Source organism: Theobroma cacao, chromosome 5 (assembly GCF_000208745.1).
Source record: "Theobroma cacao cultivar B97-61/B2 chromosome 5, Criollo_cocoa_genome_V2, whole genome shotgun sequence".
Taxonomy (NCBI): domain Eukaryota; kingdom Viridiplantae; phylum Streptophyta; class Magnoliopsida; order Malvales; family Malvaceae; genus Theobroma; species Theobroma cacao.
Window position 1 is genome coordinate 9,390,588 of NC_030854.1, and position 23,066 is coordinate 9,413,653.

The 23,066-nt window shown below is 34.3% G+C and overlaps 2 protein-coding genes and 1 non-coding gene across 6 annotated transcripts; all 3 read left to right on the forward strand.

Moving 5' to 3' along the window:
• LOC18598420 (trafficking protein particle complex subunit 8) lies at positions 527 to 14,544 on the forward strand. 4 transcript variants are annotated; one of them, XM_018121746.1, is made up of 28 exons: positions 528 to 937; positions 1,064 to 1,158; positions 1,635 to 1,734; positions 1,943 to 2,047; positions 2,210 to 2,372; positions 3,124 to 3,244; positions 3,395 to 3,457; positions 3,540 to 3,620; positions 3,761 to 3,855; positions 3,947 to 4,097; positions 4,368 to 4,454; positions 5,381 to 5,500; positions 5,583 to 5,711; positions 5,790 to 5,887; positions 5,984 to 6,107; positions 6,289 to 6,396; positions 6,860 to 7,001; positions 8,868 to 8,978; positions 9,086 to 9,146; positions 9,335 to 9,401; positions 9,642 to 9,827; positions 9,933 to 10,043; positions 11,073 to 11,237; positions 11,344 to 11,502; positions 12,160 to 12,393; positions 13,005 to 13,178; positions 13,475 to 13,587; positions 13,689 to 14,544. In XM_018121746.1, exons 1-28 carry the CDS (start codon positions 775 to 777, stop codon positions 14,242 to 14,244), a joined length of 3,882 nt encoding a protein of 1,293 aa, XP_017977235.1. In that variant the 5' UTR covers positions 528 to 774; the 3' UTR covers positions 14,245 to 14,544. The 4 variants fall into 4 exon arrangements, with proteins under 4 accessions (XP_007028000.2, XP_017977235.1, XP_017977236.1 ...); XM_007027938.2 differs by having other exon boundaries at positions 527 to 937; positions 5,583 to 5,887; XM_018121747.1 differs by lacking the exon at positions 528 to 937 and adding an exon at positions 1,487 to 1,548 and having other exon boundaries at positions 1,066 to 1,158; positions 5,583 to 5,887.
• LOC18598421 (syntaxin-121) lies at positions 17,127 to 19,579 on the forward strand. Its single transcript, XM_007027939.2, has 2 exons — positions 17,127 to 18,171; positions 18,762 to 19,579. The coding sequence occupies exons 1-2, from the start codon at positions 17,616 to 17,618 to the stop codon at positions 19,196 to 19,198; spliced, it is 993 nt and encodes a 330-aa protein (XP_007028001.2). The 5' UTR covers positions 17,127 to 17,615; the 3' UTR covers positions 19,199 to 19,579.
• TRNAL-AAG lies at positions 20,304 to 20,384 on the forward strand. The gene has a single exon. It is a non-coding gene; the product is annotated as a tRNA-Leu (tRNA).

Here is a 23,066-nt window from a genome sequence, read left to right on the forward strand (position 1 = left end):
ATACTGATATGAATTTTATGAAATTAAATAAAAATAATTAATGATACTTTATCAAGAAAAAGAATAATAAATAAAGAGATGAAATGAAAAAATAAATAATGATACTTGATTACTTTGTGGGATCAATATCATAAAAAGAGAAATGTAATATTTTTGAAGTGTAATCATCTTAGAGAGAGAAAGTAAATGAAAACGTTTTACGTATTTTTCCAGATAAAAAACATTTAACATTAATTAATAAAGTTTTTTTGGTTCACTTGTGAAATATTTTACATTCGTAAAATTTTTATTTCTTTTAAACTAGAGAAAAGATTAAAAATTTATTTTGAAATATTTTTTCAAATTTACCCAACGAAACCCAAGTTTTGTTCCTTGTGTTGTTTTTTTTTTTTTTCCGTGGGGTTTTGTAGATGGAGAAAAGAGCCCATATTCATACGGATCGACACTTTAGCCGGTGCTTCTAACTCTAACACGGTCCATGGAAAGGTTCGTAACCTATCAATGACAAATCGGTCCACAAGCCCACAACATCTTTCCCCAACGTCACCGAATTCTCTCTCCAAAACTTTAAACCTCCATTAACACCAATCAAAAGATCCGATCGAAGAAGCTAAAGAGGCAGCTACTCCGCCCTATCTTATTGCCTCTCAAAAATCGAGTGGACTCGCCAACTCACCTGTTCAATCGACTCGGAGCTGTAGAAAAACGGCTCTCGGCCCGTCGCCAATTAGGGCAACCGACAATCGGAGGAGAGGGAAAGAGAGAAAGAGAGTGATGGTGGATCCGGCGAACACGCCACTTGGCAAAATGCTATTGGAGGAGATCACTCCGGTGGTTATGGTACTCTGCACTCCGCTAGTGGAAGAATCTTGCCTCAAGAACGGCCTCTCCTTCATCCAAATGCTCTCCCCTTTCTGCAATTTCACCAATATCGACGGTGATAATTTCAGACTCTGTCAATGAATTTTTATACATACATTTATACGCAGCTTTCTGTATATTTACGTTGAATTGTGACGTGATTACTTTTTTTATTAATTACTTATCTAAATTGCGGTGGTAGTGCCTGTACGGACGGCGAGTGATCAACCCTACAGGCTGCAGAAGTTTAAGTTGCGGTTGTTTTATGCCTCGGATATTCGACAACCCAATCTTGAGGTAATTTTTCTTGGGATTACTGGTATAGTAGCTGTATAATACAGCCGCATTCTTTAATTTTTCTTAATTTTTTTTTAAAATTTTTGAGTAGGTGAAGATTACTTGAATTCAATCTTTATTGAATTGGAATTGGAGAATAATGAAAATTTGGTAATTAGGAATCAACAGCGCTGATAGGCTTCTAGTTGAGTTGGAAGCTACTGTGAGCTATTTCAGTTTAAATATACCTGACATTAATTCGTAAGCTTTGATAAAGTATTTAGTATTGGAATCTGCGATTTAATTGAACTGATTGAGAGAGATTTACTATGCATTTCAAAATTAACAGATGAAGGAAGTTGGTGGGTTTTCGTTCAGTTGGAATAAAAGTTGGTTGATTCGAGCTCCATTGTGCGTGTGAAATATCAATGATGTGATAAATTTTCTTCTTTGTCTTCTTGTTGGTTTCTTTTTGAAAATAAATGTTGATCAACTAGGTAGCGAAGGAGAGGCTAAAGCAGGTTATTACCCAGGCAGGAGAGAAAGATTTTTCTGAAATGTGGTCAGACCCACCTCAAGTTAATGATCTTCTCTCTAGTAAGTACATTCGTTATATTTATTTTTTGGTGGGTATCATTTTGCTCAGTTTATTGTTGTCATTTTTATTAGCATTTTGTTTCATTGCGGCTAGTTTTTCATTTTTCACATGCTATCTGATCTCTGGTCTCTTAGCATGCCCTTTTTCTTTTACTTTTTTTAACTGTACATAGCTGCTTTGATTTATATACGTGAATGTTTTATGCAGGGCCTGAATCTGAAATTTTACCATCATGGTTTCAGTTTTTTAACGAAGAGCTTGTACGTACGTTGTCTTTTTCAGACCATGAAGCTTTTGATCATCCTGTGGCATGTAAGCTATTGAAATTAATTAGATACCTTTCTTTCTTTTTTCCCCTTTGCTATTAAGCTTTGCTAATCTTGTTCATTCTGCTTATGGGATTTTTAAAATGTTCATTTTAGACATCAAATTGCATTCAGTTGTTGATTGTTTCATGTCCAAAACGGTTTGCAGGCCTTTTGGTTGTTTCTTCTAGGGATGAGGAACCCATAAACAGATTTGTAGACCTTTTTAATACCAACAAATTACCCTCTCTTCTTAATGACGGTGCAATGGACCCAAAGATTTTGAAGCATTACTTACTGGTGCATGATAATCAAGATGGTGCTTCAGAGAAGTATGCCGCCCTATCTTATCTCACTATGTTTGAAATTGTTAAATGCAATAAGCATGACAGCATGCTGTTAAACACTGCTCTACAATTTCAGAGGGACATGCTTGCCTGATTAGGTTTAACTTTTCATTTTATCTTTTAAGTTAGTGGAGCAATGTGCAGATATTTGTTTTTCCTTACTTTCTTACTAGGACATGTAAAGGGCTGCATGTAAGGCTTGCAAGAATATTTAAGCAGCACCTAATTGAATATATTAGATTGCAAACCAGATGTATGTATTAAGAAAGGACACCAAGTGGATAACAAGTAAGAACCTTAGTTTGAATAGCAAAATCTGGAAAGAGATGCCCCATCATGTATGGAGAATCTAGTTTATAAAAGAATCCTATGGTACATGGAATAAGATAGATGTTTTTTGCTGGAAAATATCCTCAAAGAAGCTGTAGGAAAATAAATCATCATCATATGAAAAATGAAACAGATTGAGCTTTTGCGTAGGTTGGGGAAGCCAAATTTCTGACCAAATTTCCGTTCATCTCATGCGAAGCAGGAGTTTTTGTTTTAAGTTCTACTTGATTGTGGTTGGATTTTGATAATATGATTACTAAAAGGAAGCGAAAGACCTGATATAGATTCAATAATAATATTATATTTCAGTTAATTAAAGCAGATGCTATGTTAGGACAGTGAAGACATGCTAAGATCTGCAGCAGTTGAAACTTAAAAGTTGTTTTGACTTCTTTTATGTTTGCAGGGCTACTAAACTTTTGACTGAGATGAAAAGTACATTTGGCCCAAATGACTGTCAATTACTTTGTATTAATTCTTCTCAAGATAGGCAGATCCATCATCAGGAGAACCCTTGGGCTCCTTTTGTAAGTTAATCTACTTTGAAGGATAATTATCTTTTAGTTATTTACTTGTTCATAGGAAAATATTAGGTGAATCTTCTGTTGGTTTAAGGTACCCAGAAAAGTATTGAATAAAGTTATTCTAATGCTTTAATTCGTGTACTTTTTTGACAGAAATCTGATGCTTTACCTACTGAAAATCTTGGTTGTTTCCTCAATTTTGATGACTTTAATGAGGTAACTTTTTCAATAACTTGGTCTGATATTCTTGGCCGATGTTGCTTGTAATTCTACTTATGTTTGCATAACTTGGGAGCAGATAAAAGATCTCATGCAAGAATTATCATCTAAACACATCATTCCTTACATGGAACAAAAGATACGTGTATTGAACCAACAGGTATTTAAATCCAACATTTGTTCCTTCTGTAGATATCCAAATGCCCATGTATTGCTTTTGTTGTTTTTCTTTTATTATGTTTTATTTCTTAATTACACTTATGTGTCCTTATTCCTCTTGTCATGTTTCATTGCAAATAGGTTTCTGCCACAAGGAAAGGTTTTAGGAATCAAATTAAAAACTTATGGTGGAGGAAAGGGAAAGAAGATGCATCAGATTCCCCAAATGGTCCTGTGTAAGTGTAGATGTTCATTCATCAAATTTCAAGTCCGTTTCGCATTTCATCTTGAGTTATCCTAATTTAGTTTTATTTTCACTGTTCATAGGTACACCTTTAGTTCAGTTGAATCTCAGATTAGAATTTTGGGTGACTATGCATTCATGTTACGGGACTATGAACTTGCACTGTCGAACTATCGCCTAATTTCCACTGATTATAAGCTAGACAAAGCCTGGAAGCGCTATGCTGGTGTGCAGGTTGATTCATATATTCCTATTTTTAAGTAAAATATGTCATTTTCTTCTGCTCTTTATGTTCATTCTCCACTCTAAGTTGATTTTCCTTTTCCTTGGCTTGGTTTGTGTTTCATGTGAATGGTTTGTGTCTTCAAATTAAAGAAAGTACAAAATTCTGTTCATTTCATAGACTTAGATCTTATAAAAACTTTCTATATGGTCGGGCTTGCTTGTAGGTTATTGTTTAGCCTATCTGTTTGCAATCTTATTATTTCTTGTTCATTTCTTCAGGAGATGATGGGGCTTACGTATTTCTTGCTTGATCAATCAAGAAAAGAAGCTGAGTACTGCATGGAAAATGCATTTAATACTTATTTAGTATGTATAGTTCTTGGCTCCTTTCTTATTTTCTTGTAATTATTTTATATGGTTTACTGGAATTTATGGGTAGCTTCCTTCAAGTAAACTTTATTTTTTACAACATGATCCATATCATGGAATCCATTGATTTTTAAGCTGAAGAACAAAATAGATTAATTTATATCTATTTGAAAAGTAGGAACTGCTAAATATAAATGAATTAATTCTAGATATCCAATTCTGCCTCAAATTACCCAGATATTTTTAACATCAATAATTGTTATAGTTAAGATGGGCAAAAGATGCTTTTAAGATGAACAATTAGGCTTGAACCTTGAATGCATGATCTGTGTCTGCTGAATATGAAGAAGTTATCATGTTAATGACATAGGACAAATTGGGTAAAGTCTTCTACATGTGATTTTGTGGTGGATGAAGATTGATGGCTCGCAATATCTTGGTCAGATAAATGTTGAAAGATCTGTGTCTGCTGAGATTGAATGTGAATGATGTAGGACAAATATGGCAAAGTCTTCTACATGTGATTTTGTGGTGCATGAAAATTGATGGCTTGCAACATTTTGGTCAAATTAAGGTTGTTTTCTTCACAAGCCAAGGATAAAGTTAATGGGTTCTTCAACAGTAAAGGAATCCCTTTGGTCCTACGAAAAGCATCCTTCATTGTTGTTATCTTATATGTTATCTTATATACTATTCCAGTAGTTAAACATGTAAATGACTTATGGCCTTGGCGATGTGTTGGTGATTTTTTTGCTAGAATGTAGCTGTAATTCTTATTTTGGTTTGTGTAAGTAATTAGGGTTGGTTTTGGTGACTAGGAATGGCTGATATGAAGTGATTTATTATATATAGCAAATTCCGGTTGAGTTTTAATGTCTTCTGTTGTCATTTTTCTTTTTCCTTTCTTTATTCAATTCATGAAGAAACTTGGGTCAGCTGGTCAACAAAATGCTACCAGATGTGGTCTTTGGTGGGTAGAGATGCTGAAGACAAGAGATCAGATTAAAGAAGCTGCCACTGTTTATTTCCGCATTTGTAGTGAGGTAATTTTCTATATGCTGGTAATTGCTTTGGATGAGTGCATATTATCTGTCACTCACACCCTTTCTGGTTTTTCACCCTTAGGATCCTTTACATTCGGCTGTGATGCTTGAGCAAGCATCTTTTTGCTACTTGTTGTCAAAACCACCAATGCTGCATAAATATGGCTTTCATCTTGTTCTCTCTGGTGATCATTATAAAAAATGTGATCAGGTATCTCAATCCCTTAAGTATTGTGATAATGTACCAAATTCTCGCTCTTCTAATATTTTACAATGTTTTCATCTTCAGATTAAACACGCAATTCGCACATATAGAAGTGCTGTTTCTGTTTATAAAGGAACCACATGGAGCCTTATCAAAGATCATGTTCATTTCCACATTGGACAGTAAGTTACATATACAGTGCAGCTGGATCCTATATGAATTTTACAATTTCAGAACTTTTAATGTGGAATGTTGCTGATCAAACTTGCTTGATATAGGTGGTACGCTTTTCTTGGCATGTATGATGTTGCTGTCACTCATATGTTGGAGCTCTTGGCCTGCAGTCATCAGTCAAAGACCACACAGGAGCTGTTTCTGAGAGATTTTCTTCAAATTGTTCAGGTTGATCACAAGTACTAATGTAATTTCCTTCGTGCTTGGTAGACAAAGGAAAGCGAAATAAAATTGGAGCTTCTTAGATCACACAAAGTTTATTTATGTTTTGAAAAGTGAGTTGTCTAATTAGTTTGTCATGTGCAAGTTTAACAGGGTTGTCTAATTACTTTTTTTTTGGATGATATAGAAAACTGGTAAGACATTTGAGGTATTGAAACTTCAGTTGCCTGCTATCAACATCTCATCACTTAAGGTCATTTTTGAAGATCATCGAACTTATGCATCTGCTGCAGCTGTAAGTTGAATTATTGTTGCTTGTTATCTGGAATTATAATTTTTTTGTTTAATGTTCTTGAAGATGCCTCTTTCTGGCTCTTGATTTTCCCCCTTTGTTCTTATGTCACTGTTAATTGATTGATTGCATATTTTGTGCATGCGTGCTTTTCTTTTAGTAGGTGATAAGGTTGATTTTGGATTATGGATCATGTTTTGAGCTATGTTCTCATATAAACAGAGTAAATTGGATTTATGGATGTATATGGTAAAATACTAAAAATTACCAACATGTGATTTCTGAAGCATTTCTTGTTGGGACTTGTATAATTTTTAGTTTAGTTATTATTCATGATTGTGATATTTGTGCATGGAATTGCTGAAGTTAATTTTAAACATTAACCAGATATGTTTTGCTGTGATTTATTGATATGCTTAATGAATTTAGATGATTTGTGGATGTCATCATAGTTGTTTTCTTCCAGGCTAGTGTCAAAGAAAGTGTATGGCATTCACTGGAGGAGGACATGATCCCATCACTGTCTACTGCCAAGTCCAACTGGCTGGAGTTACAATCAAAGCTTATGCCGAAAAAATATAAAGAATCAAATATTTGTGTGGCGGGAGGTATGAAGGTGTTTGTATATACATAATGTTAATTTTGTTTCCTAGGACAAATAAATGTTCACATTCTGACTTTGAATTCTGTCAAGACAAATACTTAGAAGGTTTTTTAGCTGGTGACTGGTTCACATTTGGCTATTTTTTCTTCAGCAACAGAGCATTCTATAGATATTAGCAGTGAGGTCAGCTTCATTGTTTATTGTTCCTAATTTAACTGGATAGACCAAAACTTGAACCAAGTTAAGGCCTGGTACCATGTACTGCGAAAACTTCTGCCCAAATTCCTTATTGCCTTATGCAAATTCTATACTACATCTCTATCCTGTCAGTTACAGTATTTCTTTATTTATCGGTCAACTGCAACATATCTAGATCACCTACTTTGCAGCTAGCAGAGTTTCAGTGTACTTGCTTCCCTAATTTGATCTTTGTTGTGCTATGTCAAACATCTAGAGGGAGTTTCTTTGGGCAGATCTCATTCGTTTCATTTTTTATTTTTTCCCAATTGGATACTTTCCACGGCATGAGGCACCCCCTAACCCTAAGTTCACTCCAATGACTAGAATTAAACTCAAAACCTCAAATTTCTTTCTAGCAGATCTAGAAATTATATTATGCAAGACACTAATTTGCTGACTCTATTTAAATCATTGAAGTAGAGGACAATTTTACCCATTACTTTGTACATTATTCTTCAACGTATACTGTGAAAACATTTTTTTTGTTTCACTCTACAGTGACTTATTTTCCAAAATAAATGTCAAAACTTTCCAGTAATACAAAAGGTGAACGAGGTCTATTGGATGTGTATTGTTTTTATCAATTTCAAATAGGACACAAATTTTGAAGTCAACCTTCAAAGGGTCCCTGGTGCCTTTGGCATAAAATAGATAGAAAAGGTGTACTGAAGTAATTAATAAGCAAGCTAAAGCTCTAAGACATGGTGGTGACAAATGGGTGAGAGGTTTTCAAAATGAAAGGGGATAAGCATACATGCTTTGTGTGATTTTGGGAGGAACATAATTGGTGAAGGTTGTCAACTTACGGAAATATAGTTTCTGCTGAATTTTGTTTTCTCTTATTCTATGAATTCGTGGAAATGGTTATGTTACTTTCTTAACTGGGTGGGGCCCTGGTAGCCACAGCTTGGGGAACTGATCGGTTAGTAGTTTACTGTGATTGGGGAGGGAGAATAACAACCAATTTTTGATTTCCTGCTGCCATACTTAGCTGCATTGTTGATCTCTTGCTTTGTTGTCTGGTTATGGTTGTTTTTTAACTTGCATATAGCCAACCATTATGATACAAAATATGTATGCATGGCTTATTTTTTGTGGTAATATGGGTGTCAGTTACATAAGGTGGGTTACTTTGTAATGTTTACTATGTTTTTGTGCTCATTTTACGTGAGGAGAATCATCTGCCATGTCCTACACTTTCTTATGGCCATGAAAAGGGATTCTTTTATATGAGATTTGATGACAGGGATCCTTAGAAATCTTTTCAATCTTTGGAGTATGACATGATATTGTGTATTTAAAGTAGAATGCATGAAATTGATTCATATATTCTTCACAAACATCCACACTTTGTGTTGGCAATAATGCTACAGTCAGTGAATGAGAATTTTTAAGGATTTATAATCCAATTAGATGTCCTATGCTAATGCTTTCCTAGCATAGCATCAAGGCTTTCACATTGCTGGGAAGGAATTTTAGATTCAACTTCTACTTAATTGAAATCTGAAAATTTAAGTGTTAGAAATCTAAAATGGTCATTTAGTAGATAACAAAGAGAAGATACAAAATTTGTACTTCATTGTTACATTGATTGATCATTTTTAATATATTCTTCTCCATCTATTTGCAGAAGCAATAAAAGTGGATGTTGAATTTAAAAACCCTCTGCAAATCTCTATCTCCATCTTAAGTGTTTCTTTGATATGTGAGCTTTCTGCAAATCTTGAAGAAATGAACTCTGGCAAGTTATCAAAGTCTTTTACCTTTTTCCTTCGGTCTTTGTTCCTTTCTTGACCTTATGTATAATGTGGGTTAAAATTGGTTTATCAATCAACAATTGTGACGCAGATGGAAATGGTTCAAATATTGAGCTCCAGAATGATGAAAATAAAACATCAACTTCCACTAGGTACGTCTGTTGTGTAAAACATATATATATATATATAATATATATATATATATAATATATATATATTATATTGTGAATGTTATGTATGCATGTATGTCTTTACAACCTTCTTCACGTCATGAGGTTCCAATATGTTATTGCCTTACCATATACAATTGCTGATATAGGTGTTTGCATGATGACTGCAGGGATATTGACTCATCTTCGATTTTGTCTGAGGTTGACTTGTCATTAGAAGGGGGTGAAACAACCTTGGTGCGTATTTTACAGGAATTGTTAAATAAATTATAGATGGAGTGCTGGTCTGAATTGTCATGTACTATTAGAATTATACTTCTGAAGATTTCTAAAAGTTCAATTTGGTAGTCTTGATACAGAAACAATACAAGCAAGAACAGTTATATCATCTAATTGATGTTCTTATCTGTGATGTAGTGCAATTTTTCAGTTACTATAATTTTCTGAATTTTTTATCTGATTTACCTTATTTTTCAGGTGCAACTAACAGTAACTCCAAGAGTAGAAGGCATTCTGAAAATTGTTGGTGTTAAATGGAAATTATCAAGTTCAGTAGTAGGTTTTCATAATTTTGAATCTAACTCGCTGAACAAAAATGTTGCAAAGGGAAGAAGGAAAGCTAAGTATTCTCCTGACAACTATTTGAAGTTTATAGTGATCAAGGTGCTTCCTGTTTCCTCTGAACCTGCTTTTATTGTGATCTCTTTCTCTCGCCCTTGTGGAATTTAACCTGCATCTATTTTACACTGTTTTTTCATGAATGTCTAGAGTCTACCGAAGCTTGAGGGTATAATTCATTCTTTACCAGAAAAAACATATGTGGGAGACTTACGGCATCTTGTGTTGGAATTAAGTAACCGATCAAAATTTCCTGTTAAGGTATGGTTTTCTTTACCCATTTTAGTTATAATCTTTTACTATGTTGCTAGCTGACTTTAGTTAGTGTCAACCAAATCTGTCTCATTAAAGGGGGAAATCTGTGTTGTTATACTTAACCCAAAACCTTCTTCTTCTCTCCCTATATTTTCAAATAACATAGTGTGTTGTATATTATCAAGAAGCTATCACCCCTTTATTTTCTCTCACAACTTTTTAGAATTAACCTAATTAAATTATTTGTTTTTGACCATATCCACCCACATAGTGGGTCTGCGCAGGGCTTGTGAATAACAATTTGTTTGCATAGTTATCTCATTAGTGGCTAATACAACACTGTATGGGCTGCTCCCATTTAAGCTAAAGTAATTCACCTTTTGATTCCACTGAAGCTTATTCTAGGTTGCCCGTAGAGCCCCTTCTTTAGAACTTTAGAGCTCTTATTATGTTTGGTGCTGCTGCATGAGCTAAAAGACTGGTCATATTGATGAATACAGCATCTTGATCTGGTATCCAACATGGGTTGTGTTTTAGTATGGTAATGAAATCCAGCCTGGACATCAAGTTGTTGAAGACAAGTCATTGGTCTCACCATTGGTCAATGGTTGAACCACAGTTAAATTATTTGGTTATCTACTGCTTTCATATATAAAACACGGGAATATATGTTAATCTATGAAATGTTTTTGTTTGTAACAGTCCCTAATGCTTGGCTTAGTTTGTAAAGACCAATGTCCCAGTCTCATCTATGTTGCTGCAACGTTACAAATAATTTTACACATAGGTGAAAACTGGTTTGACTGTCAGGGTCTTTACCAGGTTTTGTCAAAAACATGTGGGCTTAATCAGATTGGCTGGGCTTTGGTCGGTCCTGCATCAAGCGAAACTTGAGCTTGGCAGGGATTGATATCTATGGTCTTCCCCCCCCCCTCATATACGTACTTTCGTGCTTGGGCTGTGTGACATTTTTATATAATGGAATAAGAAATGGTTATTGGCTCTATAATGCGGGTTATGACAATGTTTTGACAGAACCTGAAGATGAAGATTAGCAATCCAAGATTTCTAAATGCTGGGAATCAGAGGGAGTTGAATGTTGAATTTCCTGCTTGCTTAGGAAAGAAGACAAATGTTGTGCAAAGTGGTGGGCATAGTAACATTAATAAAGTGCTGCAGAATGTGTTTCTCTTTCCTGAGGTCAGTCTGGAATGTTTCTGTGTGCATGCTTTATTGACAATTTTTATCAAGTTGGTGTCACCCCATCCTTTTTCTTTTATAAACTTTACATTTGTCTATGCTTCAGAACATATCAGTGCAGGAGGAAACATCATTATCCTGGCCTCTTTGGTTTCGTGCTGCTGTTCCTGGAAATATTTCTTTGTATGTTACAATATATTACGAAATGGAAGATGTATCAAGCATCATGAAATATCGCACACTACGCATGCATTATAATTTGCAGGTATGTTCTTGAATAGGAAAAGGTTGAGGGTTCATGGTTTGATTCTTTGTCCTTGCCTGTTGCTATATATACTCCCATTGGTAGCTTAAAATAAGGATTGTTTTTCTATGAGTATTTATTGAGCCTTCTCTTGTGATGTTGATACAAAGAATTGAAGATCAATAAGGAAAATGGGATGGGGGAGATATTGGTTGTGGCAAATTACTAGAAAATATCCTTTGAAGTTTAGTTGAGTGGAAATTATATGGAAATTGAGTGCTAATTTCATGCATTTAAATTTTCTCATCAGATATTTACCTGATAGTGAGCTAATAACCACCCATGACTTGTTATTAACATATATTCAAATTCTTAAATTTTAAATTTAAAGTAGCATATTGAAATGGCATGTATATCAGCTGATGGAAGTAAGGCAAAATTTCCTTAGAAAAGTATTTGCATTTACCAATTATGTTTAAAGCAATTAATCCATTTTATTTTATCCAAGTATCTTTTTTCTAGGTTGGTTCTTAGTGGATTCTTTGCCCCCCTTTCCGCCTTTTAACTGTTATTTCAGTGGTCATATGGGTGATACTTTGTTATCATATGTTGTTTTGCCTCTATATGTATTAATTGGCTGTGTAGCCAATCCTAATATGTTCTCTTCATCTTTGTTAGGTTTCACCATCGTTGGATGTATCATTTGAACTTAGTCCTTGTCCATCAAGATTGCAAGAGTTCCTCTTGCGCATGGATGTTGTCAACAAGACCAGTTCTGAATGTTTCCAGGTTCATCAGCTGTCATCTGTTGGGAAGCAGTGGGAAATCTCATTGCTTCAACCTGTTGATAGCATCTTACCTTCACAATCTTTATTTGCTGGTCAAGCACTGTCATGTTTCTTCAAGCTTAAGGTTGGTACAACCATACAAGAACCTGAACCTTGGATTAATTAAGTGGTAAAATATTTTCGGTGTACTTTTCAAGTGGAAGGAGAACTGTTTTGTGCCTTCATTACTTTGATCATTAAAATTATATTACTACTGGGATCATTACATGTGCTAGCTAATGTTAAGTGACTTTTGTCTGTTTGTTTTCTTGGGCTTTGGCCTAGGAGTGGGGGGTGGGGGTGTTTGATCAAATGGACTGCAATCTACGAGACACGATAATAACTTTAAATTGTGGTGCTGTACCTTTGGACCTGAGCAAAATTTAGTTCACATTGATAAAACATAACATATGTTGAAAAGATCATGCAACGGTTAAACCTGGGGCTGGGTTGTGATTCAGACTGGAGTAACGTGCTCTAACCTTGAGATTGTAGATTGCACATAAGCTGCAATTCTACCTTGTATTAGCTATCAACCTTATTTCCTTTTAGTGTTAGTAGTATGCTATTGGCCACATGTTAAAGGTTTGTTTGTCATGACGAATTCTTCTATTGCCAGATAACTTTTTTTTTTTTTGTTTCTTTCAGCTTCACCAGTTGACTGTAAATTTTGATCTAATTCAATTTTCACTCCAGGATCGCAGGAAGTCATCAACTTCCGAAGATAGCATTCCTTCTCCTTCCCTGCTCCTTCAAAGTGATGTAAGATTGGGCCCTCAGGGTAACAGTGAAGCCCTCTTTGATGTGTATAGTTCACCTTTGGCTGATTTCCACAATAGTGAAAGATTGCACCAGGGAATGCCACTTCAGGTTGTTAATTATCTTGGTCTTATCATGCCATTCGTATAACAATCAATTGGAATGTCTATCCTTATGTTGATTATTATACATCACCAGTACCATTGTAGTCCAAATTTCATCAGGTTATGTTGTCTCGTATCTATATCACCATTTCATTCTCGACCCTTTTGCTTTTTTAATTGATGATGGTAATGATGTTGCCCTTTTTTAGGATAACTAGAAAAAATTGGAGCAACTTTTTGTTGATTCTTTGGATCTTTACTAGCCTGCTGATACTTTCGGCTTTTATATTTTTCATGGACCAGGGTAATGAATATAAAGTTGATTTTGTTTTCATCTCTCAACTGCTAAAGGGTAATATTGATTCTGGTGCTCCTAATACACCACTTCTCATTTCCCATCATGCTTGTCATTGCAGGTGAGATTCATGCAACAGCAATAATTTTTAATGATGACTTAGTAGATACAACTTTCTTCTGATGATTCTCTTTGTTTTGATGTACTTGTTTTTTATGTTAGTCTTTCGAGCATGAGTTCAATATCATGGCTAGTGGATGGGCCTCAGACTGTACAACATAACTTCTCTGGTTCTCTATGTGAAGTAAATTTGAGGATGATGATAACCAACTCATCTGATGCTGTTGCATCTGTCCGTATCAGCACCTTTGATTCCCCTAGTAGCAGCATCCAATCAAGTGATGCTTCTGCACCTCAGCCAGGTCTACCCCCGGAAATCCAAGCAGGGTGGTGTGATATTCCAGTAGTGAATGATATGAAAGTCATCACATCTGATGCTCTTGCAACACGTTTTACTAAGTCTGTGTCCCTGGAAAGTGTCTCTCAGTTCATTTGGTCAGGGTCAAGCTCTACTAAACTCAGACTTCAACCTCGGTCGACAGCTGAAATTCCTCTTCAGATTAGTGTTTTTGCTCCTGGAATATATGATTTGTCAAACTATGTTTTGAATTGGAATCTTATGCCCAGTAGTGAGGAAGAAAAGCAAGGAGAAGCGAGCAAGTCGTCAGGAGTGTGCCAAGGATATCCCTATTATCTTACTGTGGTCCAATCTACTTGAAATATTGGCTCATGTTCACCGGTTTTCTGCACTGTTAGCGATGAGATCTTGGTTGGTTGTAGTTATTATTGTAACTTTTCACATGTAAATTATGGTGCCTAAAATGTATAATTCTTGGTAAAATAGGAATTGAGAAAAGCTCAGCGAAGGGAGGAGATGAAACATTCTTTTTGGTTGCCAGAAATAATAAGGGAAGCAAAAAAGAAAAAAAAACAAAGGAATTTATTTTGTTATTACTTGATGTAAATGGACTCATCAGAGTTTTTGAATGAAGAAAATCAATTACATTTTATAGAGTCACAGTTCAAAATGTTGATCTGAATGATTTTTGCATATATTTTTCTGGCTTTTGAATTTGAGATGTTAACTGTTTTGCCCATTTGAAATAGTTTATGGATGATCTTTTCGTTTCAAAGAATCATTCGTCATGGTGCTTAGCGCGGGCCATTCTGGCATTGATGGAGATGGGGATGTCATGCTGCTTAACATTTAATTCAGTCAAGGTCCAAGTCAGTGCTGGCAGCCAAACAAGACCAATATAGTTGCATCCTAAGGATACGGTTGCCCAGAACAAATCCATAGCTATAAACATGCTAATATCAACAAATCCACGTCCTAAAGCTTCTATTTTAATAGTATTTATTTATTATATGACACCATCAGGCTAATTGACAAGTTGAAGAGAGCAGCCAAAAGGGAAAGAAAAACGTACGTTCCCTTGTCACCAGAGGCGGAGGGAGGAGGCTAGTCGGGGCTCCGTCTGGTCAAAGTTTCAAAAATTTATAAATTTTTGCTTTCTTAAATATTACATTTTTTAATTATACCCTCTTAAATATGAAATTCTATCTCCGGCCCCTGCTTGTTAGCATAAGAAATTGTTAGAAATTTAGAAGAAGAAGAAGAAGAATATTTAGAGAAGAAGAAAGAGTATGACTTTGAGGGTGTGAATTATCACTTTCTTTAAAAGTATTTTTTCAAAATACAACAAAATTCTTAACACACTTATCAAAATTGTAAAATTAATAGTGTAAGAACGTTGTTTATATAACAAACTAACGTATACGTCTTTCAATGAAAAAATTTATATCCTTTCGTAATATGACTCTTCAAATAAGATGAAAGGATTTATTTCTTTTTATAATATGACTTTTCAAATAATTATTTTCTTTCATAATATAACTATTTAATAATTATATCTAATAACTTTTAAAAAATTATATTTTAATAAGGTAATTATTTATAATTCGTTAATCATAACTTTTCCCAACAGTAACAAACTATCTAACAGAAATTTCCATTAAGGCAACCATAATCACAAGGCCCTGTGACCATGCATAGACGAAACAATAAGAAATATGGAGTGGCCGGGAATGACCCAAAACAAAGTTGCATGCACCATGCCACCAAACTGCTGTGTTGCTCCTCTCTTATCTACCACCTTCAATGCAGTAATTTATTTGCACATGTTTCTCTGCATGTGTGTTATTTATTACATCACATGATGTACATATAATTAATGCCTATCCGTACACTCTCTGTTTTACCCTCTAGTCGAGTGTATGTAAGAGCTGGAGATAAGGAAGAAGTAAGAGATATGAAGCATTCCAATTCATAGGGCTCTTCATAGTTTGATAAGAAATTATTGTGACATCCGAATAAAACATTTTTTTTTCTTTTTACAACAATGATTGGAGTTAGTTATTATGATCATGGTTACCTTGTTCAGTTAGAACAACAAAATTACATTTCTATGCTTGTATTTATCCCAGTCAAACATAGTATCATTAAAATACAATACAATACAATATTTCACCGACTACTAATTGCAAATTAGTATTTCTTTAGTGTAATGCTCCTGTAAACTATTTAAAAAAATTTCAAACAAAAATTTATTCTTCTATTACGTTCAACCAAGTTCATATATTTTTATTTTGAATTAAATAAACCCTTATAACTAATAGTCAATTAATTACCATTAATGAAAATATTATTTATCATTTTATACTCATATGACACTGAGATAAAAGATAGAAATATTATATAATCACGTCATTATGTCGTATAAGAATGATACATTACTATCTACATCGACTTATTTGATCTTAAATTTTTTTTTAAAAATATTATATCTATTTCTTTTATGAGAGATTTTTTTTTCTTCTAGTATCTCATATGCACACAAAGATAAATTTTATTTAACTTATTTGATATCAAAATTTGAATTTAAAATCTTTTTGTAAAATTTATAAGATAAAGAAAGAATATCTTTAATCTTTCAATATATACATAAAATCTCAATGAATCTACTCATGTACCCAAAAAAAAAAAAAAATTGTTGTTGTGGACAGCTTGATAAAAAAGATCAGTGACTGTGTAAACCTGTTTTTCATGACTCTCAATTTAACACACATATCATTACTTGGTTCTAACGTTTGGCCGAGTGTTGATGTCTCCTAGCATCTAACCGACCACTCCAACCTATTGACAACAAAATGACACTTTTCTTCAAAAGCTCAGGTAAATCCATCATCAATCAAAGTTTGGATTCCCACCCAAAACCTAAGTAAAAGGGAAACAGCTGCAATGGAGAAAGAGAGAGAAAGATAGCTCCAAATCAGTGTTGTGACCAAGTCTTCTCTTCTCTCCTTTGCTTGTTAAACTACTTTTGGACGCCCCCCCCCCCCCCCCTTGCCCTGTTTTTTTTTGGTCCATCAACAGTAACACCAAAACCAAAGCGAGAAAGATCAAATGAAAATGTGGTGATTAGGATGGGACATATTACTACTAATCAATCAATTATCCGAAAATCTTCCCCCCCACGCGTTTTCCCCACAACTATTTTTCCGCTTTGAAAGAACAATCCAATTTACTCAAACAAAGAAACCAACGTTGCTCGCCCCATGACCCTTTCTCCTCTTCACCCCCTCCCACCTTCCAAGATGTTTCCTCTCCTTCAATTCTCTACTTGTTTCCTATTAAAACCAATTAAACAATTACCCCAAAGAAATGCATGTCTTTTTCGTGTCCTCCTTCCCCATTTGACTTCTCCAATCCCTCTTGGTCGAAACTTGAGAGCTTCTTGACCCACATCCCACCTTCCTTGGCAGCCTCCTCCTTCCCACCCCCAAACCCACCTCAAAAACCTCTCCTTTCCACCGTTTAGCCCCACTTCTTCCTTCCATCTCCAATACCCAGTCCTCGAATCCTCCTAAAAAAGGCCTTTCTTTCTTTCTTATATTTTGTTGGATCAGGAAATAGGTTCTTGATGACTTGGTACCCAAACAACTTCACCCAATATTAATCCCATTTGCTTCTGATCCAACCAACGTTTTTAACGCCCTGAAGAGTTTTTAATACAAAGAACAACAAAAATGAACGATCTATTTTCAGGCTCTTTCTCTCGCTTCCGAAGCGAAGAAGCTTCCCCTGATCACCACGTCATCCAGATGACGCAATCCTCCTCCACCTCCGGCGGTGTCAACCTCGACAAGTTCTTCGAGGATGTCGAGTCAATCAAAGACGAGCTCAAAGAACTGGAGAGGCTGAACGACAATCTCTCGTCGTCTCACGAGCAGAGCAAGACGTTACACAACGCGAAAACCGTGAAAGAATTAAGAGCAAAGATGGATGCTGATGTAGCCATGGCTTTGAAAAAGGCCAAGCTTATTAAGGTTAGGCTGGAGGCGCTTGACCGGTCCAACGCGGCGAACAGGAGCTTGCCTGGGTGTGGACCGGGGTCTTCTTCGGACCGGACCAGGACGTCGGTTGTGAACGGGTTGAGAAAGAAGTTGAAGGATTCCATGGAGAGTTTTAATGGGTTGAGAGAAAAGATCTCGTCTGAGTATAGAGAAACTGTTCAGAGAAGGTATTTTACGGTTACTGGAGAGAACCCAGATGAGAGGACTATTGATCTTTTGATTTCAACAGGTCAGTTTACTTATTTGCTTCTTTTTGTTTATGGAACTTTTTGGTACATATGAAAGTCCAATATTCAATTCGAGCTTTGTAAAGGGATGTAACATTCTCTTTTCGTTTTTCAATTTCCTATAGTTGATTATGTTCTTTTCAGGAATCCAGCCGGAAAATTTCAAATTTTTAGCTGTTAGGAAATTTCTTAAAAGTTAATTGGTTAATTTAGCGAGTTGTGATTATTAGTGAAATAGTTATATGGCAAATTTGGGTGTATTATCAGTTGTTAGCGGAAATTTATGGGGTATTTTAGAGAAGTAATCCTGAAACTATGTATACATATAGATAGGTAATTTTGGTTTAATTAATAATTGAAACATGCAAACCGTAATTATAAAGCATTGGACAAATGAAGCTTTTGGTAAATTCTTATTCTAGTAATAATTTTGTTCTAGAGCTGGTTTTATTATTATGGAATAAAAACTGAGGTATAGTGTGTTTCATAAAGCTACATTGCATTTCTTGTGCAAGAGAAATATGAAAACATATGGGACAAAGATGTAAAAGACCCACCACTGATTTTGGGAACTTGTTTTAATATGCTGCAGGTGAGAGTGAGACTTTTTTGCAAAAGGCCATTCAAGAACAAGGGAGGGGAAGAATTTTGGACACCATCAATGAGATTCAAGAAAGGCATGATGCTGTTAAGGACATGGAGAAGAACCTCAAGGAGTTGCACCAAGTTTTCTTGGACATGGCAGTCCTGGTTCAAGCTCAAGGTGAGCAATTGGATGATATTGAGAGCCAGGTGAACAGAGCGAATTCATTTGTGCGAGGTGGAACTGAGCGGTTGCAAACAGCAAGGAATTACCAGAAGAATACCCGGAAATGGACTTGTTATGCGATCATACTATTGCTGGTGATCATCTTGTTTGTGGTGTTATTCACTGTGAGACCATGGGAAAACAGTGGTGGTGGTGGTGGCGGGAACAGCAGTCCATCTCAAAGTCCAACAACAACAGCTCCACCCCCACCTACTGCTTAACCATAGTCCATAGGTTGCTGTGATTAGGCGTTGATCAGTGTTAGCTATGCAGTATTCTTGTTTGAGATCTGAGTTTCTGCATTTTCTTTTTCTTTCTTTCTTTTTTTTTCTGGATTGGTTTAACGAATCTATCAGAGAGATGGAAGTGACATTTGGTTGGATGGCTTGAAGCTTTCCGCTGCATTGTTTGTTGTTTCACGGAAAGCAGGGGGTAGGGCTGGAGTGAAAAATGAATGCCATGATTGCTGTTGAGAATTCAGATAGACTTTCTGGGAGAGACACCATATTGCATTTTTGATTATTGATTGATTCTTTCCTGTATGTAACTAGTAATTTTGGGTTATTTATTTCCTGGTTGCTATAGAAACTGTATTTGTGAGATGTTTACCATCTTATATTATTCTATAGTTTATAGTTTATAAATAAATTTATAGTTCTGGTCACCTGTTGCCTGTATACATTTTTGGATGTACTCGGATTTAGATTTTGGAATCAAATTCAACGATGGTGACTATCCAATTGGCAGTAAGTGATGGGAAAAAAACTAATGAGTGCAGATAGAGAAGTAATATAAAGGGTGGCACAGGATATGGTGATCAACTATGTATATGTTGTTCATCACATTTATGATTTCATCGTTGTTCAGAAATGTGGAACAGTGATTTTTGATACTATATATAACCTTTGCATAAGGGAAATTGGATTTGAAATCAACGTCCGTCAATAACGACGCCTACTAGAATCATTTTATCATTATATTCTTGCGAGTACTGTTATATTATGTAAAGCTTCAATTGTCTAAATTAAAATGTAATGGACATAAACTTATAGTAAACCCCGGGGACCAAACTTCGGCGCAACGTTAGGGGGGTGTTTGGAATTTAATATTTTTCAGTGCAAGGTAAACGGCAGCAGCTGTTGGCTTGGGCTGAGAGCCATTTGGCATGCATGTGCCAACTGCCAAGGCTTACACAGTCAACCACTCAGCTTGAAATCTAGAAAACAAAATATATGTTAAAATAGTCAAAAATCAAGTATTTTAATCATTCGAATAATCACCTTTTATTTCTATAAAAGGTTTTACGTCGCCACGTAAGAATTGAATGTTGAGATGGCCGAGTTGGTCTAAGGCGCCAGATTAAGGTTCTGGTCCGAAAGGGCGTGGGTTCAAATCCCACTCTCAACATTCTAATTTTAATTTTCCCCGTTTCCTTTGTTGGGTTTGGGCCAACCACATCTTTCTTTTTTCCTCCGTTTTCTTTTTTGGGTTTGAGCCTACCACCTCGTTCTTTTCCTTTACATTGGCAACCAATCCATTAGGCAATGCATTTTCTTCTCAAATACGGAAAAATACAAAAATCTCCTTGAAATTTGGTTGAAAATATACTAAACATCTTAGTTTAAAAAAAAAAAAATTCTTTTACCCTCCTAAATTTGACAGAAAGTACACTTCTTAGCCTCATTAATTTGAAAAATACCCTTTTACCCTCTTAGGAAAATATAATTTCCCCTTGAAAATGTAATGCTGTTAATTATTAATATAATTTCAAATAAAACAATCGCAACTTCTGTTAATTTTTTTTATTTAATTATTTTTAAGATTACCTTTAATTCCATTAGAATATGCTCATGCGATACCTCATGTGATATAGGTAAAACAATATTTGTTCAAATGTATCTATATTTCAATAATCATATGGTGTTCACTTTACATAAACAATCATGAAGTTATTTGTTAACTGAAATGTGTATAAAAAAGGTTAAAAGCTACATAATTATTTAAGTGGTAATCTATTTTAAGAGGTGTGAATATAAGCTGCAGTATACAACTTAGAAACATATAAAATACATGATAAATGATTAATATTTCAACGACTTTAACATTTGGTCTTTGTGGAACTTCTTTTTTAATAATGATAATAAGCATTCCATCTTCTATAAAACCGTGAAAGAATAAAAAAAAAAAAAAAACTAAACTCAATCTCGTAAAGATTCAAGTAGATTGTTGTCTACAATGGAAGAGTATAACCACAAACTTAATCAAATGAAATAAAAAGAAAGAAAAATTTAGAAACTTATCTGAAAAGTTTTGGATTTCTGCATTGAAGCAATAACATTATAAAAGTAAAAATAATAAAAAATTCAAATAAGAAAAACTTGAATAAACAAATCAAATGAGATATAAAGAAAGGAAACAGAAACTTACATCAAAGTTTCTGCTTTCTCTATGTAAGCAATAACATTATAAAGAAAATAATAAAGACACAAACAAAAAAATTGGATAAACAGAAAATTATGGAATTAATTTTCAATTAATTATTTTTTTATTCTTATCATTTTTAAACTAATTTCATAAATTTGAATTAATACATAAATTAAAATTTAATAAATAAAATAATTAATTTAAAGGTAAAACAATGAGTAAGGCAATAAGATGGAGAAAAAAGAAAAAAAAAAAAGAGGCAAGACAGTTTATCTCTATGTAAGAGGTTCAATCAATTAAAAAATCACAAATTTATATTTATATTTATTTTTCTTCTCTTTGTTCATTTCCTCAACTCTTTCTCATGCTTGATTTCTCCTCTCGCCTCTTTCCTCATCCGATTCTCTCATTCTTTCTCTATACTCGTCCTTCAACTAAGAGAGAAAGCAAGAGAATAGTCCAATGAAGAGAAGAAAACTCTGGAACCATGGCATTAAGAAAAGACAGAAATGCCATGGCTTCTAATGAACAACCATAAAAAAACCTTGACTCTTTCAAAAAGAGCAAGCACGTCCCAATGGCTCAATTGGCCATCTGGGCAACAATTAGTCTCTCAATTGTCTATTGGGACAACTTTTAATGTATGTAGATGTAGATATTAAATCTATTTAATTTATCTTTACTTCAAATATATATTAATTTTGAGATGAATGTGTTAAATTATCTTTAATTATAATAATTTAATTACCATTGGTTTGAAAAAAAAGTTTAGAAAAAAATGGATAATCGAAAAGATATACTTATCTTTTTTTTTAAAATTAACTTCATAATTAATATAGTTTACTTTCAACCAATAATAATGTGTTTTTTGTTATGAAAATATAACTAGAAAGAACAACTATAAGAGAAATATAAAAGAAAGTATGTAGAGGGAGATAAAGTATTTAGAAGGAGTAAGAAAATCTTATTAAGTGTGTATTTACAAATGAAGTAAGGGGCTTATTTATAGGCAAATAATCCCTTATCTCGATAGAATTTACAAGATAAAGATAATACTAAGGGAGAAGATGGATGGATTAAATCCTAATATTCATCCAATCTAATTTACATTCAAATTTATATATACATAGTATAAATGGATATTTATAAAAATATTCATAACACTCTCCTTTGAATATCCATTGTATTAAGAATATGCCTCGTTAAAACCTTACAAAGAAAAAACCTCGTGGAAAAAATTCTTAGTGAAGAAAAAAGAGTGCATAATTCTTTTCAAGAATACGCTTTTAAAATACTGCTTTATTAAAAACTTTATCAAGAAAAATCCAATTGGAAAAACTTTGATGAAGGAAAAGAGTATAGTGCATATTTTACTCCCCTAATGATTGCATTATTTAATATCTTTAAAATGGAGCATTCCGATCTTTTGTATCAACTTTTTGAATGTTGCAATAGAAAGAGCTTTAGTAAAAAATCTGTTAGATTATCACTTAAACGAATTTGTTGAATACTAATATCACCATTTTCTTGGAGATCATGAGTGAAGAAGAATTTTGACGAAATATGTTTTGTTTGATCGCTTTTAATATATCCTTTCTTTAACTGTGCTATGCACGCAGTATTATCTTCATATAACATTGTTGAAATTTCTTTCTTAGTTGACGA

Coding starts and splice junctions, on each gene's coding strand:
- LOC18598420 (XM_007027938.2), top strand. CDS start 775: ATGGTGGATCCGGCGAACACGCCACTTGGCAAAATGCTATTGGAGGAG. Junction 2,048..2,209: donor TTTTGATCATCCTGTGGCAT/GTAAGCTATTGA, acceptor AACGGTTTGCAG/GCCTTTTGGTTGTTTCTTCT. Junction 4,098..4,367: donor AGCGCTATGCTGGTGTGCAG/GTTGATTCATAT, acceptor TCATTTCTTCAG/GAGATGATGGGGCTTACGTA.
- LOC18598421 (XM_007027939.2), top strand. CDS start 17,616: ATGAACGATCTATTTTCAGGCTCTTTCTCTCGCTTCCGAAGCGAAGAA. Junction 18,172..18,761: donor TGATCTTTTGATTTCAACAG/GTCAGTTTACTT, acceptor AATATGCTGCAG/GTGAGAGTGAGACTTTTTTG.